We start from the raw sequence: 17022 nt of genomic DNA, 5'->3' as shown, positions 1-17022 counted from the left end.
GCATTGCTGATTTTAAAAACAGATTAGCACCCATAGAGCAGCATCTGTGGTGCGGCACACGAAAACAATAATGTTTGAAAGATGTAAATTTTGCTAAACTATCTGATTGCCAGCTTTCGTCGTTAAGTAGATGGTAGCGCTACTCTGATTTTACACTCAGAAGGGGGCAATTATCTAGTTTGTGATGGGAATAGATTTAATGTGCATAAATAATGTGTAGCTCTTTTTAAAACTCAAAACACTGGATAACATTAGCTTCTATTACCCTGCAGTCGGGGCACGAAAAGAATATCGCAGAAATGGCCGTAGCTTAATAATACAATGCTGACAGTTCGAGAACTCGAATATTTTAATAGCATTCATACAATATAGAATATTTTGGACATGTTATATTTTTTGAATTACACAATTTATACTTATGCAGTGTTGAAAAGTTTAAAGCAACACTGGCCCTTTAACCATGTGAAAGGTAAAAAAAAAAAAAAAAAAAAAACCCCACAACACCATCTAAGGTACTAAAGATTCTTCAAGTAAAATTCCCTAACAGTTAATGACATTAAAAGTGTGCAAAACTGCAAAACTCATTGTAATAGAATGTGTAAGGTCAAAAAGGTGGACTACTGACAGCTATGCATGTAAACGTATGCATTTTTTTTTCATTTATTTATTTTAGAAACCTGTTAGAATCATACATTGAAATTTTCTGTGCACTGTTAAAACATACTCATGTTTTATAATGAGGGGGTGAGGAAGAGAAAAAAATTAAAGAAATAATAAAAATAAAAAAAAAAGCTTGCAGGCAGCACATGAAGCATTCACAGCAAGTATATGTTTGGAAATGAATGCAATTACCGTGGGCTTTGATGACCTCCGACGTTTACAACTGGCTTTAATGGTGCAAGAGATGGAACATAGATAATAATTGAAGAGGATGGGAAAGTTATGGCACTGGACTTGGTGTGCCAGACATTTGATTCTTACCCATTATAGGCGTCTAGCAACTGCATTTATATTGACTGGCAAGTCATCATCGCTATTTCTCTTAAATATGACCCTAAGAATTTTTAGAACTCTCTGTGTGTGTATCACTTGTGATATTTTGGAAGGTTCATTCCTGTACCCCTTTTCTAGAATCGCTCCCTATAGCTGCCTTTTCTAGCACCATTATGCGTTAAAAAATGCACAAACAACAAGCAGCGACAGTGGACAATTCCTTATTATGTTCAGGATTAATTACGGTAGCATGCTAAGGAAAGAGGCATGTAAGTAGCTCGAGATGGTACATTAACCCAGGTGGACACGGATTCGTTGCTAGGCATTTCTCACCACCAAATCTAACAGATATACTAGAATAAATCCTTAGAACATTTTTTTCAACCAACCAACAAATGGGGTCTTTTTCCGCTGCCACGCTGGTTGCGAACAGGCAGGAGGTGAACCAGGTATTTCACAAAGCGCATTATTATCTTCAGTTGGCGACAGGAACACAAAAAAAAAAAAAAAAAATTTCCTACATATACATCTCCACTTAAAAAAAAAAAAAACCTGGAATAAAATGGGAAAGTGCCATCTTTATTTATCCTAATTAAGATTTGAATGTCCTTTTGACACGAAAAGGATATTTACATAACATTGCTACGTAACCTTTTCTTTTTCCATTTTCCTTTTTTTTTTTTCTTTCTTTTTTCCACCTTTCCATTTGGAGAACAGTGCCAAAAAAGAACACCCTGATGGGCAAAACAATGTTGGTCAAGGAAAAAAAAAAATTGCTCCTACAACTGGTAGCCCGACAATGTCATTCACCTTCTAAAAAAAAGTCCTTTTTCAGTTTATTCAAGTGTGTCTTTTTCTGTGGTTTTTATTCCCTCGATAAAAAAAAATTAAAAAAAAAAACAGAAGGAAAAAAAAAAAAAAAACAACCAAAGGAAAAAACTTTTTCAGACTTTTGTAATTTGTGTGATCTGATCTTCATCAAAAGGTTCATTCTCTGGATCAGAGTCAGTGGTGTCAGAATATCGATAATGATCAGGTTCATTGTCACTAACATCCGGCGTTACAGAAGTTGAGCTGCTTGCCTCTGAATTTGAGGATTCTTCTACAGTTTTAGTGAAAAATAGCTTCACCTAAAAACAGGGGGGAGAAACACAAAAAAACTATGTGTTAGTAAACAACTTGTATACTTGGGTAGCAATCCTGATCTGTCTGTAAGAATGAGACAACGACTTGGAATAGTTTCCTTGCTTCTAGTGAAGAAAAGAACGATGGGCTGCTAAGATTAAACTAGGGCTGCAACTAACGATTATTTTAATAATCGATTAATCGGCCGATTATTTGTTCGATTAATCGGATAAAAAAAAAACAATATTTAATAATTTAATGAAATGCCCTGCACCCACCCTCACTCTGCCCCATCAGTTTCCCACCCGGCAATATCTCTCTCTCTCTCTCTCTCTCTCTCTCTCTCTCTCTCTCTCTCTCTCTCTCGTTCACGCGCGTCACATCCGTCATTACGTAACTTCAAGCAGACGGACACTACAGAGCTCTGCAGCAGAAACGGGGGAACGCTGGCGGAGGTAAGTGAAAGGAGCCGAGCGCTCCAACGACGAATCCATCACTCGATTAATCGATAACGGAAATCGTCGACAACGATTCCCGTTATCGATTATTATCGATTTTATCGATTCGTTGTTTCAGGTCTAGATTAAACAGGTCATTGCACTCCCATTAACTTATTATTAACCGTTTCATAGCTTATTGGCCCTTTTCTGAAACTGAAGTGAATCTCTCTAAACTATCAAGGCTTTTTAAAAGAAAGCCAACACCGGAGGCAAAGGAAGCAGAGGTGCGCATCAGCCATACAGCTTTCAACTGTCTGTATGTATCTAGTCTGTATGTATTTGGGGAGCATATACATACATGTAGAACAGAATGTATGGAAATACAGTTTTTGTTTTTCCATGAAATGCTGAGTACTAAACTATTTTGTGATCTATCTATCTATCTATCTATCTCTATATATCTATCTATATAGATAGATAGATAGATATATTACACACACAGACACAATGTTTGCTAGGAATATCTGCAATCTGCAATATGGTATATCTACAGACTCCAGAGCCAGCTTAGACATGACTGTTTGATTCCCTTTAGCGTGAACACTCTGGGTGCTTTTTGGATGCAGGAAATTAACCGGCTGCTGTGAACTTACTTTGAAGTTTGGTGAGAAGTATCTATTGGCCTTATCTTTGTTAGCTTTGTCTAGGTCATTCTTTGTTAAAGTAAGCGTGAGATATTCCTTGTCATTGTCGGCACGTTCTGTGCTGTATATGCCATCCAGCTCATGTTCTCCAACTAACGTTCCATTTTCTACTTTCTCAGAATGCTCTTCAGGACCTGGCACAAAGAATGTATTTACCCAAAAATGGAACATTTTGTCCTAAAAAAGAAAAAACCCAAGAGTTTAAGAACCTTAAAAACAAATATTTGCGGCTTATTTCTTGTCGTTTGTGTAGGTTTTAAGTCCCAAAACCTTGTACTTTGTATTATATACATTCCCTTCACTACAAACTGGGAATTATCCGCCAAGGAACTATCTGAAACTTAAGACCACATTTATTTTGAATATACACTACCTCAACAGAACAAACTTACTAAGCCAACAATATCCCAAATACCGGTCATACATTGGAATTTAACATACCAATATACCTTAATACCAGCAACATACCCAGGGCTTGAGGCTAACATTTTCCATTATTTGTAATATTTCCACTATATTATATAAACAAATATAAACTAGCCTTTTGAAAAAAATTAGAATAGGCAAATTTAAAAGTTCACCAATATGGACACTATTGGTGTCAATTCAGTGCCAAATGCGCATTCAGTATGATGGTGATGGCACATCTGTATTAGCCAATAAAGTGTCCAAGCGGCTTAACACCTTAACTTTTGTTTCCTTTGAATGGACGCGTTTGTCATTAGTCTCGAGATAGACGAGGCTAGTTTACTTATATCACATGGCCCACTGATAAGGAGGCACAAAGAAGCGAGCCAGGCGTTCCATATGGGTTATCCTCAAAGCTGTGATTGTATCTACTCCACATGCGTTTGCAAGCAGCTCCCATGTAAATATTTAATCTGACTCGGAGCACACAAGAGGTGCACATGTACGGCTAAGAATAACAGATAAGCGCAGGTAAATGACGGTATTAATTACACCCATGGGTGGTGTGGTTTTCCAGGTGCCCATCTTTACATTTACTCAGCAACAGAAAACGTAGAACCTCAAAAATGCAAGTTGTCACCGTGGCTGTTCATTCCCACAGCAGACGTGGGATGTAATACACAATGACGTATATATAACAAGTGACTATAACATTATGTCTCATTCACATTACTGAGAAAGACAGAAAGCATGATTACAAAAACATTCATGCACCTTTGAAATGGAAAATGAAAGAAACCATATGGTGGATGCAGCATCCTACCAGAAAACATTTGCCATCTGGGGCCCTGCCATGAAGAGAAATTACGACTGCAACATTAACAAGCCTAGATGGATGTAAAGCCATGGGGGTAAAATCAGCAGAACGGCCAAACAAGCCCCGCACAATCTCCTTATCGGCCTCTTAAGGCCAACACGTTTTCCAAAATGTCACCTACAGCCTCTCCTGTTGCATGTAAGAGCATTTAAGAGACCATCTGAAGAAATCCTCTCATATCACCCATCAAAACTAGACTGAGCCACCAGCAGCAGTGTTATGAATGGGTTACCAGCAAACCACACGCCAAGTGACAATATCCACCTGATCAGGTTTGATTGAAACCAAGATTCAACATTTCATGGGGTTATTATATACTAACCTTTTTCATCATCTTGTTCTGTTTGTGGAAAAATTCTACCTTGATATCCCCGCAAACAGGCAAGGGCTGGGGAAAATCAAAATACATGTACTTTTCCTCTCGTCTAGTCGGTCCGGTCGAGGATGTGAAAATCTTAACCTTCAGCTGGTAAACAACAAACTGAGGATCTAAGGGAGTAAGAGACATGCGGTTAAGGTAACAATACCAGTTCTTCATACTTGTATATGAGTTAGAAAAGATCTAGGTATAAAAAAGGAGCAGACAATCCGCGGAAAGCCGGGTTCATGCTACATACACATTATGGAACAGAGTAGTAGATCCATTGCCCTTCACTGTACCGACATTTACACTAACACCAAAGGCAATGGAGAGCCATAGTGTGCTTTAATTATCAATGAAAATTTTTTTTACTTAACAAGCATTATATGCACTATTATAAACTGTGTGTATTATGTATACTTATATAAATATTATACACGCAAACCTTTAACCGTTCATTATATATTATGCATTTGTATACAATCTGAGAGAAAAAAGAAAGAAAAAAAAAACAGGCCAAGTTGTTATAATCCAGATTTTCGTTTTCAATTTCATCTCTTACTCATGAAAATTCTGGCTGAAGGGCCGCAGCCGCTCTACCGAGATCCGGACCGCAGACTTATCGTCAGAGCTGACAGCACGAGGCTGTAACCCAGATCAGAGCCGGGGATTAGGTCACGCCAGTCAGGTGCACAAAACCAGAGTGTTTCAGATACTCGGAACAGGAAGGGTGGAGGTATTCAAAACGGCAGAAAAAAATACCACAAATGGCATGCGTTACAGGGACACGGACGCAGAATAGGTTTGTGGCTTCCAGCCAAACATAGCCAAAGAGGAAGAAGTGGAAATGCAAGGACGCCAAGCCCAACTTGTAACCAATATGCCCTGCGTCACACGACTACAGTGAATACTCGGCTTCGGTGTTGAATAATAGAAATGAAGGTTTCTCAAGCGCCTTCTTCACTATAGCAGGTAGTAACTCTGAAGCTATGCCGTTTCTATATAGCACTGAAAGCACTAAATACTTACTGCATGTCCCGCCGCTGAACATGGGAACAGTTTCAAACATCATTTTGTGAAAGAGCAGCGCCACCGGTTTGTAATCCAGATTGTTCTTCAACAAGTAGCTGTAGTAATATACATAACGCCTCTGGCTTGGAATCGTCACACCCTGAAATAGTGAAATGAAAGAAGTCATTAAAACACTCTCTACGCCAAAAACAAATCTGTTACTCTTGGTTGCTCACCTTGTATCACTTACTTTAAGAAGAAAATGTAACCTACTGTAACACCCAGGTACTGCTTATAAAACACGCTACAGAACATAAAGAAAACGGGCTTACTGTATTACTGGATGCGCCACAATTATTTCTCAGTAGCAAGCAATTTTATTATTATTTTCTATTTATTTTTTGGAAACGGGACAGCTGCTGCCTTCCAAACAGCTACAAGAGGAACCTCTTGGCTCCCATGGATCACGGAAGAAGTTGGGGGTATAAAAGGCGGCAGTGTTGGATCTAGTCCATTTATCTACTTTATTGCCACGCCACGGACGGCTCGCCCACCTTTACATCAGACTCAAGGAACGGGCAATTGCCTGCATATACAGGCCAAGTTTTAAGGCCACATAAGGTCTAAAAGACACCGTGAATGGGAATGCGCTGCCAGAACTAAATCCTTGTGATATCAGCATACAGTCTGTATTATCCGATTCCCTTATAGTGTATCTATCAGAATAAAATGAAAGATCACCGATTACAGTGAGATCCTCTCCAGGCTATTAAACTGGTTATTGTGCTATGTACGTAACTGTGTTTCATCATTAAATGATTAAAAATATATGTGGACTGTTTAAATATTTTCTTAGTCCTCCTGCCATCTATGGTATAGATAACAATGACAACTCAGGGTGCGATAAAACGGTTTATGGCGTCGTGCTCTTAGCCTCTTACATTTTCAGAATGAATCCTACGGGCGAACTCACCTTTTTGTCTCTGGTCCGTACTTCGCCATAAAAATCTAGGGCTTCTTGTGCTTTTAAGAATTTGCGCCTGTGCAGCAAATAAGCACAAATCATCACCCCCGTGCGTCCTTTACCAGCTTTACAGTGGATTGCAGCTACATTGTCGTTTTCACTTAGCCACTGGTCGAGATCTTCACAAAATGGTTTGATGAGCTCTAGCTGGGGTGGATTGTGGTCCTCAAAAGGATACTGTGCAACTGCGTCAAAGAGAACACCAACAAGTTTAACGTGCGATTCTTTATGAAGGACTACGAACACGGCATTCTCTGTCATTACGTGGATTTTAAGGCTAATGACAGAATAGACATTAATGGCCCTTGTAGCATTAAAGTAAGACGGTAACACCGGAAACAGGTCCTGTAGCATTAAACTATCCGTATGGGAATTCCGTATGGGAATTCGTTGCTGCAGACCGTACCTTGAGAAGGACAGAGTAAAGCTTTAATGTCACATTTGAGATTGTTCACTTTGCCCCATGACATCAAACATCTAAATGTGTGGATTGAAATATGCGAAAGTCAGATCAAACAGGGTAACCCGACCGGGCAGGGTTCCGCTCGCGCAGAATTATAAAGGTTCATCTATTGTCACATAATTCAAATAACTCTACATATCTATGATAGGTCTGGCTTCCTATGGTTCACAAAACTTACGCGAGATATACTTAATGCTCAAACTCACCTCTGCAGCTAAATTTGTTGGTATCATAATGTCTTTCCGCACACCTGTAAGTTGAAAATAGAACACGTTAATAATAAAACACAGCCACATTTTCTAGACTAAGGATAGACTTTTGGAGACCAAATGGTTACATCACTGAATTGTAAATGAAACTAAACCTGCTTAGTATCAGAGGAGAAAATGATCTAATTATCTGAAATTACCATCTGCAACATGCACTCGAACACATTACTCTGCATTATTTAAAAAGATATGCAATTAGGATCTAAAGAATTGATCTAGGATGGCTCTAGCGGAGTGCATATGCCGCGTGATGTCATTATTGGCTTGGCGCCTTCACAGACTGATTAAATTCAGACCCATGTGAACGGCATTAATGCTTACAGTTCAATAATGCCTTTGAGCAGAACAGTTGCATCATTGTGTTAAAGTAGTTAACTTAAAGTGAACCTACCACATAAATAAAAGCCCAGATGCTGATTCAGCATAGCAGCAAATGGCAACCTGTAACGGACGGCGTGCCAGTACCTCGTACATTTTACGCATCAGTAAACAAAGCCCACGACCCATGCCGTGAGTGAAGGAAATCTCATCTCCTGCTTCCCCATATAATGCATATCGCGTCCGTTTCACCCAACGGGCTGCAGACTATTCTAACGCACAGACTCCAGGGCATCTTACCGCATGCATTATTTAGCTGCTGGAGTCGGAAGATGAGACTTCCGTCTCATTAACTCCTCCGCTGGCTGCCTCGCCTAGAAAGCAAACCCTCTTAGTGAACTCACCCAAACCACTAAGACGCTCACACAGACCCCCACTAAGACGCTCACACGGACCCCCACTAAGACGCTCACACGGACCCCCACTAAGACGCTCACACGGACCCCCACTAAGACGCTCACACGGACCCCCGTTAAAATCAGTGTAAGCCGCGTCAGCCAGTTGAATGCAGGCCATACGAGTTGCTCGCTGTGACTCCTGCCGCTTGACTCAAAACGCATGAGTTCCGGCCCATTCAAAGTGAACTCAAAAGTCCTAAAGAAGGAATTTGGGAACATAGACTGCCCACATCATTCCGCATTACAGAAGCGGCCAGGTTCCTTCTGTGACTTTGGCTTCTGGTGAAGACAGTAATGTATGTTTATTCACTAAAGAGAGTTGTGGTTTTCAACCACCTCATACCAACTGACACTTAATTATATGCAGGACATTTAGGTACTGGCCCTGCTTTGCTCATGAATTACAAAAGGGAGCGCTTGTAAAAGGAACACATCTGCTTACACAGGTTACCGCTACGAGTATCCGGTTTCTGGTTAAAATGGGATGTGTATTTGTAGCCTAAATCAACAGATCTCCCCAGAAGAACCCTCCCCTCAGCTCCTTGGCCAAATACATTGCATGCCAGCTTGCCATACATGCCCCCACCACCAGCCATACACGCCCCCACCACCGAAATCGTGGAAGCACTTTCCTGATTGGCTGCTTCATGCACAAATATAAGCTGGGGAGGCAGTACACTGCAGCTTTCCTAAAGGTAAGTGCCTTTTAATTCCTCCAAGCCCAAAGAAAGAACATATTGTTACTTTGCGTGGCTGCGTGTGACATTAAACTGCCCCTTAGATCTCCAATAGTTTCCACTGTCCACATTTGCGTACTCTATCTTAAAAGGAGCACTACTTATGTCTTTTATTCCAAACGGTTTCCTCGGCACAGAATTGAAAGGACACTACATTACGCAATAACCGTGCACACACACTTTGCTATATGATGTATACATTGTATAGTCCTAAACGCAGTACATACTTAAGGTGGCTAAAGCTGTGATAGTTTTGTTTTTTGTTTTTTTTGAGGAAATTCTGACATTCTCTGCACTACACCCGAGAACAGCGATCGTCAAGCAATCCCATCATACTAATTAATCTACGGCAGGGCTGTTGTAAATGGGGGGGGGGGGCGCCCACCTGTTGGGGAGACAGGGAAGGAAAAAGCAATTTCTAAATCCAGTAATTCACGTTCACCTGTGATTTCCGGGAGCTTTTCTCAAACCGCCCTGAAGATAATTACATTGTCCATGCATTCTATTTCCATTCAGTGCACGGTCACAGGCCAAGCAATGGGCTTTCCTCCAAGCCATTTAAAGCAGATCAAGTAACGGGGACGCTTGCCAAAATTCCATTTAACCTCATCACACCACTGACACAGCCGGGCTTACAGAGCTCTCCATTAGACTACGTCAACTAATTGTCCCGGGCACACACGCCGGTAAAACAATAGCCTCTACTCTATAGAGAAACGCAAAGCAATACACTTTCACTTATAGAACTCTATATTCATACCAATCGGTTATGAAATATACTTACAGATTGTAGATCTTGTAATGGTTTTTATGTTTTGAGTCCAAAAACCTAGAAAGAAAGAAAAACAAATATTAACATCCGATCAAAATGCATATTGGTTGCTTTATGAGATTGGTGCTGCCTGGCATCAGATGGCGGGGTGGGGGGGGTCTGCTGGAACAAACCCGGACCAACGGGGCACTTACTACAAGGAAAAAGAGTATGTGCAAATGACTGCTACATCCGATCTATCTCTGCACCGTTTAGGCAACGCAGCACAGTTACATACCCAAACCATCTACATTCTGCAGCTGGCGGCAGACCCCAGGCTTTGCTGCCAGTAGGGTTCAGTGCTGAATCCTGATGCCAGCGGCGGGTTTGCATGTATAACGGAACGTCCGTGTTGGTGCAGGACAGAGGACGTCTCTCGTTAAACTTCATACGGCTAATTTTTCTATCCTCTACCTGCTATAAACATGTCGTTGCAGTTTGACAGAATATGGATTGCTAAGCAAGCAGATCTGTAATGTTACACTGAGCGTTGGTCACAAGACAATTAAGTGAGATGAGACAGAAACATGTTTTAAAAATTATTTCTGGAGCTCGTTTGGGCTTTCTTCATTCTAAAAACATAAGCTGCACACCATACATTTGACATTTTTTGTATAATAAATTCATATACAATGATCCTCAAAAAGTACATAGAATGACAGCAGCCAATGATCAAAGAGCAGCCACCCCCAGACCCCCTAACTTTTTGTAGCAGCCACCCCAGACCCCCTAATGTTTTTGAAGCTTCCTGGACACTTTTTCAAGGGATGAACTGGACATTCAGCTGCACCAAGAACAATCTCGATGATGCATTTAGTTACCGGCATTAAAGATGGCGGTCCACCTGTTCTGCTGAATATATGCATCACAGTATTTGGGTCTTATTACTACCACCAGTGAGTATGTTAATAGGCATTCTACCAAAACAGGGGAGAATAAAACTCTTCATCCATAGTCCGACCACTCCTGCCACCGATTGGCTGCTTGAAGCTTCCCATAAATCGGCAGTAAAAAAGTGTTCCTGTTTAAATCAATGGCAGCGTTTTCCACTCATTCATAGCAGCTTTCCCCGAGCCGGTGCTGGAGCCGGAGCCACAACCCGCTACGGCATTAAGCTGGGGTGGAGAAAGCGACAAACGCAGAGGGAGCGGGTTCTGCAGAACACCCTGTGCGTTACTTGCACATGATGGCTGGAGTGTCCCTTTAAACGTCTTAACGATAAAGTATTATTTAGGGCTGCAACTAACGATTATTTTAATAATCGATTAATCGGCCGATTATTTTTTCGATTAATCGATTAATCGGATAAAAAAAAACAATATGCAAATTTTTCGTTTATTTAAAAGAATTTAATGAACTGGATGTTAAAAAACAACTTAAAATTTACATTAACATTCTTATTTTGTTATGATGTAATAAAAAACAATATTTTCAAAGTACAAGAACCCAAACACAATATTTATGAAACAAAATAACCCCAAACATTCTGAAAAGAGGTGGACTATTACTGTTCAAGAAACTTTGCCCCAGCACTTTGCACTTTGCACCCAGCACTTTGCACCCAGCACTTTGCACCCAGCCCTGGCACTTTGCACCCAGCACTTTGCACCCAGCACTTTGCCCCAGCCCTGGCACTTTGCACCCAGCATTCAGCACTTTGCACCAGCACTTTGCACTTTGCACCCAGCCCTGGCACTTTGCACCCAGCACTTTGCACCCAGCCCTGGCACTTTGCACCCAGCACTGGCACTTTGCACCCAGCACTTTGCACTGTGCCCCTGCACCCAGTCTCTAACTCTGCCCTGCACCCAGCCCTGCCCCCACATTCTGCCCTGCCCCCACACTCACACTCTGCCCTGCACCCACTCTGCCCTGCACCCACACTCACACCCTGCCCTGCATCCCCACCCCCACTCTGCCCTGCACCCAGTCTCCCACTCTGCTCTGCACCCACACTCACACCCTGCATCCCCACCCCCACTCTGCCCTGCACCCAGTCTCCTGCCCTGCACCCCCCACCCCCACTCTGCCCTGCACCCCCACCCCCACTCTGCCCTGCACCCCCACCCCCACTCTGCCCTGCACCCCCACCCCCACTCTGCCCTGCACCCACACTCACGAACCGCTCTGTGCGAATGGAGCCACTCGCACAGAGCGAACCGCTCTGTGCGAATGGAGCCACTCGCACAGAGCGAACCGCTCTGTGCGAATGGAGCCACTCGCACAGAGCGAACCGCTCTGTGCGAATGGAGCCACTCGCACAGAGCGAACCGCTCTGTGCGAATGGAGCCACTCGCACAGAGCGAACCGCTCTGTGCGAATGGAGCCACTCGCACAGAGCGAACCGCTCTGTGCGAATGGAGCCACTCGCACAGAGCGAACCGCTCTGTGCGAGTGGAGCCACTCGCACAGAGCGAACCGCTCTGTGCGAGTGGCTCCATTCGCACAGAGCGATTCGCTCTGTGCGAGTGGCTCTGTGCGATCCGTGCACATAGACATGAAGAATACTTACCTCCGGAACGCGTCACATCCGTCACGTAGCTAAAAGAAGGCGGAGACTGCAGAGCGTGTAGCAGAAGCGGGGAACGCTCGCGGAGGTAAGTAAAAGGAGCCGAGTGCTCCAACAACGAATTGATCACTTGATTAATCGATAACGGAAATCGTTATCGATGATTTCCGTTATCGATTATTATCGATTTTATCGATTCGTTGTTTCAGCTCTAGTATTATTTAAAATATGATTGCATAGCCCTCAGCTTAGTGATTTTTAAATGGTCTCACCGTTGTTATACGAAAAAAAATCAGTCATCAAACAGCAAACTTAGACGTTCAAATATATACACGTCAATTACAGAATATTTTTGATAAAATGTGTTTTCAGTGGCCACCACTAGAAAAATAATTTTTTGTCCCCAACTTCCTTTGATTTCTCATCCATAACCGGCCCGATCAGCTAACTACTCCTGCGCTCTCTCTGCCTAAATGGTGTGTTCTTTCATACGCGGCAGCTTATGTTAAAACAAATCTGCCCATTTAAACGACGGGGCAACCCCCAGGTGCTAAGAACCCCCGGTACTCAATTCTACCCATGCAACCAACCAACCCTTCCAGCAATGTGTCGAGAAAACAACGTGCAACATTTCAGATGCGTTCCTAACCCCTGCCTACAACGCATGTCTTCTGTAAAGAGGGCAACCATCACAGTCCGACGGCCTCAAACACCGAACTAAAGTAAGGAGTTTGTCAGATCTCCACAGTTGCTCTGATTATCATCAGCGGAGATTGTACAGAAGAAAGTACCTTTTATTATTATTATTTGGAGAAATAGATCTATAGATGTGGGAAGACTTCATAGCGTTTAAGGGCTGCAACAACTAAATTGATAAAATCGATAATGAAAATAGTTGCCAACAAATTTCATTATCGATTAGTTGAATCGATTTTTATCGATTATAAAATGAGGGTTTTTTCAGAGCAAATGCTCTGAAAAATACCCCTCATTATATAATCCGTTTCAGTGACTCACAGCGGTAACTGTGACAACTGGCCCCGCCTCTTACTCACTGTAAGTATAAAATTAATATTTGGGCTGCTGAAAGTTAGGGGAGGTGGGGGTTAATTTAGGGGCAGTTGTGGATAATGGGGTGTTTAGGGTTAATTTAGGGGCAGTTGTGGTTAATGGGGTGTTTAGGGTTAATTTAGGGGCAGTTGTGGTTAATGGGGTCTTTAGGGCTAATTTAATGACGGGGACTGAGGGTTAATTTAATTAGGTTAATTTAAGATGCAGTTAGAGGTAAAAGGGGGGGGGGCAAACTAAGGGGAACCTAAATCCTGGGGCAGTGAAGATTAACCCTGTATTTATTTATAGAAGTATGGTCAGTGTGCTGTGAACAGGTCTGTGAGATATCTGGGGGGTATAAGGCATATCTGGAGGTATAAGGCATATAGGGTATATAAGGCATATGTGGGGAGGGCAGTGTGGCATGTCTGGGAGGCAGAGTGGCATATCAGGGGAGGACGGAGTGGTGTATCAGAGGGTATAAGGCATATCTGGGGAAGACGGAGTGGCATGTGGGGGTAGAGTGGAGCAGCATATGTGGGAGGCAGCGTGGCAAGCCTGGGCTCAAATGTGCATAACTGGGGGGGGGCAGGTTGGGAAATAAAGACAAGAAATGCATTTTAAGTTTTTTTTTTTATTCTGCTGCTTGTTTTTAACATTTGTTTATTAAATTATTTTAAATAAATGAAAAATTTACATTCATTTTTTTATCCGATTAATCGGCCAACTAATCGATTATGAAAATAATAGTTAGTTGCAGCCCTATAGTGTTTATTCTCATGGTTTCTAGGAGTGACTTTTAGCTATGGCTGCTCTGTTGGCTTCCTCATACTTGCTCTGTTATCTCGGCGGCGTGCGCTCCTCGTGAAACCGGTATCCCTGCCGTTACACCTTTATTTGTCATTGTGCTGACTGGAAGAAGGCCAACTGCTAAAACCCAAAAACCAGGAAATGCACTTAGAGGATGCGAGCTTCGACTCTTACAGCCCAAACGCAACCTAAAGAGAGGTTGCATCACCAGTCCAAGGAACGCATACAAAGTTACACTGCTGGGCTTATTCACGAAATGGGGGGCAGCCGACGGGATAAGTTTCATTGTATAAGTAACATAGTAATAGTGAGGTTAAGGAGCGGAAATCCCCCGACTCTACTTTTAGCGAATAAACCCTATAAGCACTGTCCGTGCCCGTCCATCACTTCATATCTGCCAAGGCTTCTGTGAAGCTGCTGCCCTCGTCGTAACATTGAACAGTAAGAGCCGTGCCGGGCATTGAGAATAGAGCCGACATTACCCCGTTCATACATCTGTATCACAAGAGTCACAAAGTCCATTACTGATCACATTCATACAGGCACCATTTCTACGGTTTCAAACAAAAGCCCTATTTCTCCTGAAGATATAAAAAAATAGATATATAAATTTGCACGGGTCAATAAAACACAAAAAGGGAAATCTTGATAAAACCGACATATATGGTAAAAATGGTACAGTAGGTAGGGTACTAAAAAATCTTTGGTACAGAAAGGGTTAAGTGGCACTCTGCTGACACAAACTTAAACATAATGTTTGCTTCTTTAACATGAGTCCCTGGCATGTTGGTCTCTTCATTACCAAAAAAAACGGACACCCTGGTAAATTTAGTAAAACAGGTTACATGTCTGATGATGTCATATTTAAAGCATCTTACATGTATTTTCTTTAATAGACTACACACCTAGCAGCTGATCAGCCTAGAGGGAGGTTAAATATTCCTTCCTGCCCGTGAGACACGTTTAGTATACGTTCAGTATATGCGGCATACTTTAATACTCCTCCGCTGCAGTCTAGACATATTCTGCCCGCCACCTCCACAGTCTTACCGAAGTCAAATCGCCTCGATATCAACGCAGCGACTGCTACAAACTTTCACGGAGAGAGAGACAAGTAATCTCATTGCTTTGCCTATTTATACACAAAACCACATAAAAAGGGGAACAAGTCCACAGCTTACTGAACGGACTTCTGTACTAGAGCATTTTACCAAAGCCCTCTGCAGTTCTTTATTCTAGGGCTGTAACTAACATAATCGATTAGTTGGCCGATTATTTTTTCGATCAATCGGATAAAAAATGCAATTTTTTTAAATTTAAAATAATGTAATAAAAACGTACAATTTACACTTTCATCTCTTTATTGCAATGGCCTCTCGCTATTCACCTTCTTTTTTTACTGACATAATAAAAGCTACAAGAACCCAAACACAGTGTACAAAGTTATTAGTAAATATTAATTCATATGTTAACTATTTTTCATATTTAATAAAAACGGAGAAAAAAGCCTTGTTTATATTTTCTTTTATTTACCAAACTGCCCCCAGTTATGCACATCTGACCCCCAGCTTGCCACTCTGCCCCATATATGCCTTATACCTCTTATATGCCAGAGATTCCACTGTGCCCCCGATATGCCTTATACTCCTTATATGCCAGTGATATCCAACTGAGCCCCCTGATATACCCTTTACCCCCGATATGTCTTATGCCCCCCTGATATGCCTTATAACTTCCAATATGCCACTCGCCCCCATTTATGCCTTATACCTCCCTATATGCCACTGTGCACCCCGATATGCCACTCCGCTCCCTATAAATGCCCTGCACCACCCTGAAATTCTCCCTATTCACACTCTGCCTCCCCCAGATATGCCACTCTGAAATTCATTATTCCCCCCATACACCACTCTACCTCCCCCTATACACCACTCTAGCTCCCCCAGATATGCCATTCTGCCTCCCTGAAATTCATTATACCCCCAATACACCACTATAACTCACCCATACACCACTCTGCCCCCTCCCCTCCCATACTCCACTCTGCCTCCTCCCCCCTCCCATACACCACTCTGCCTCTCTCCCGACTCCCTGGTATTTTGTGAACCTCCGTTGCTGACATGCACTTACGCTGAGGCTTCTATGAAGCTGCAGTGTAAGTGAAGGGCAGTAACGGAGGCTGTCTGTGCGATGCAGACCCCCACCGGCTGACAGAGAGGATGGTCCTCTGCAGGAGACCTCGATTCTCTGTCAGCCGGCAGGGGTCTGCACGATGCGCACAGACAGGCTCCGTTACGCACCTTCACTTACGCTGAGGCTTCTATGAAGCTGCAGTGAAAGTGCCTTCAGCAACGGAGGCTCACAAAATACCAGGGAGTCGGGAGAGAGGCAGAGCAGTGTACGGGAGGGGGGAGGAGTCAGAGGGGTGTATGGGAGGGGGGAGAGAGACGGAAGTGAGAGACCGGCCGACAGCGAGGGGAATCCAGGTCCCCTGCAGCGTTACCATAAGACATTATGGTGAAATGAAAAGAGGAAAGGTCCACGAATGCAATATCTGACAGGTCATCCAAACATCTGTAATATATTCTGAACGCCTCTTGGTCTACATAATTCATTCTCACCCTATAACCTGTGGCGAGACTGGTTGCCCTGTC

The 17022-nt window shown here is 42.7% G+C and overlaps 1 protein-coding gene across 1 annotated transcript in view; it reads right to left on the bottom strand.

Moving 5' to 3' along the window:
• Positions 1-331: 331 nt before the first annotated feature.
• PTEN (phosphatase and tensin homolog) overlaps positions 332-17022 on the bottom strand; it is a 31806-nt gene continuing 15115 nt past the window's right edge. Inside the window, exons 3-9 of the mRNA XM_053451274.1 lie at positions 9973-10017; positions 7613-7656; positions 6893-7128; positions 5938-6079; positions 4870-5036; positions 3212-3439; positions 332-2123 (exon numbers count right to left, since the gene is read on the bottom strand). Of these exons, the coding sequence (XP_053307249.1) occupies positions 1938-2123; positions 3212-3439; positions 4870-5036; positions 5938-6079; positions 6893-7128; positions 7613-7656; positions 9973-10017 (1048 nt within the window). The 3' untranslated portion in view covers positions 332-1937. The remainder of the gene's footprint in view (positions 2124-3211; positions 3440-4869; positions 5037-5937; positions 6080-6892; positions 7129-7612; positions 7657-9972; positions 10018-17022) is intronic.

Source organism: Spea bombifrons, chromosome 11 (genome assembly GCF_027358695.1).
Source record: "Spea bombifrons isolate aSpeBom1 chromosome 11, aSpeBom1.2.pri, whole genome shotgun sequence".
In the NCBI taxonomy this organism is placed as follows: domain Eukaryota; kingdom Metazoa; phylum Chordata; class Amphibia; order Anura; family Pelobatidae; genus Spea; species Spea bombifrons.
This window is presented reverse-complemented; position numbering and strand designations above follow the sequence as displayed.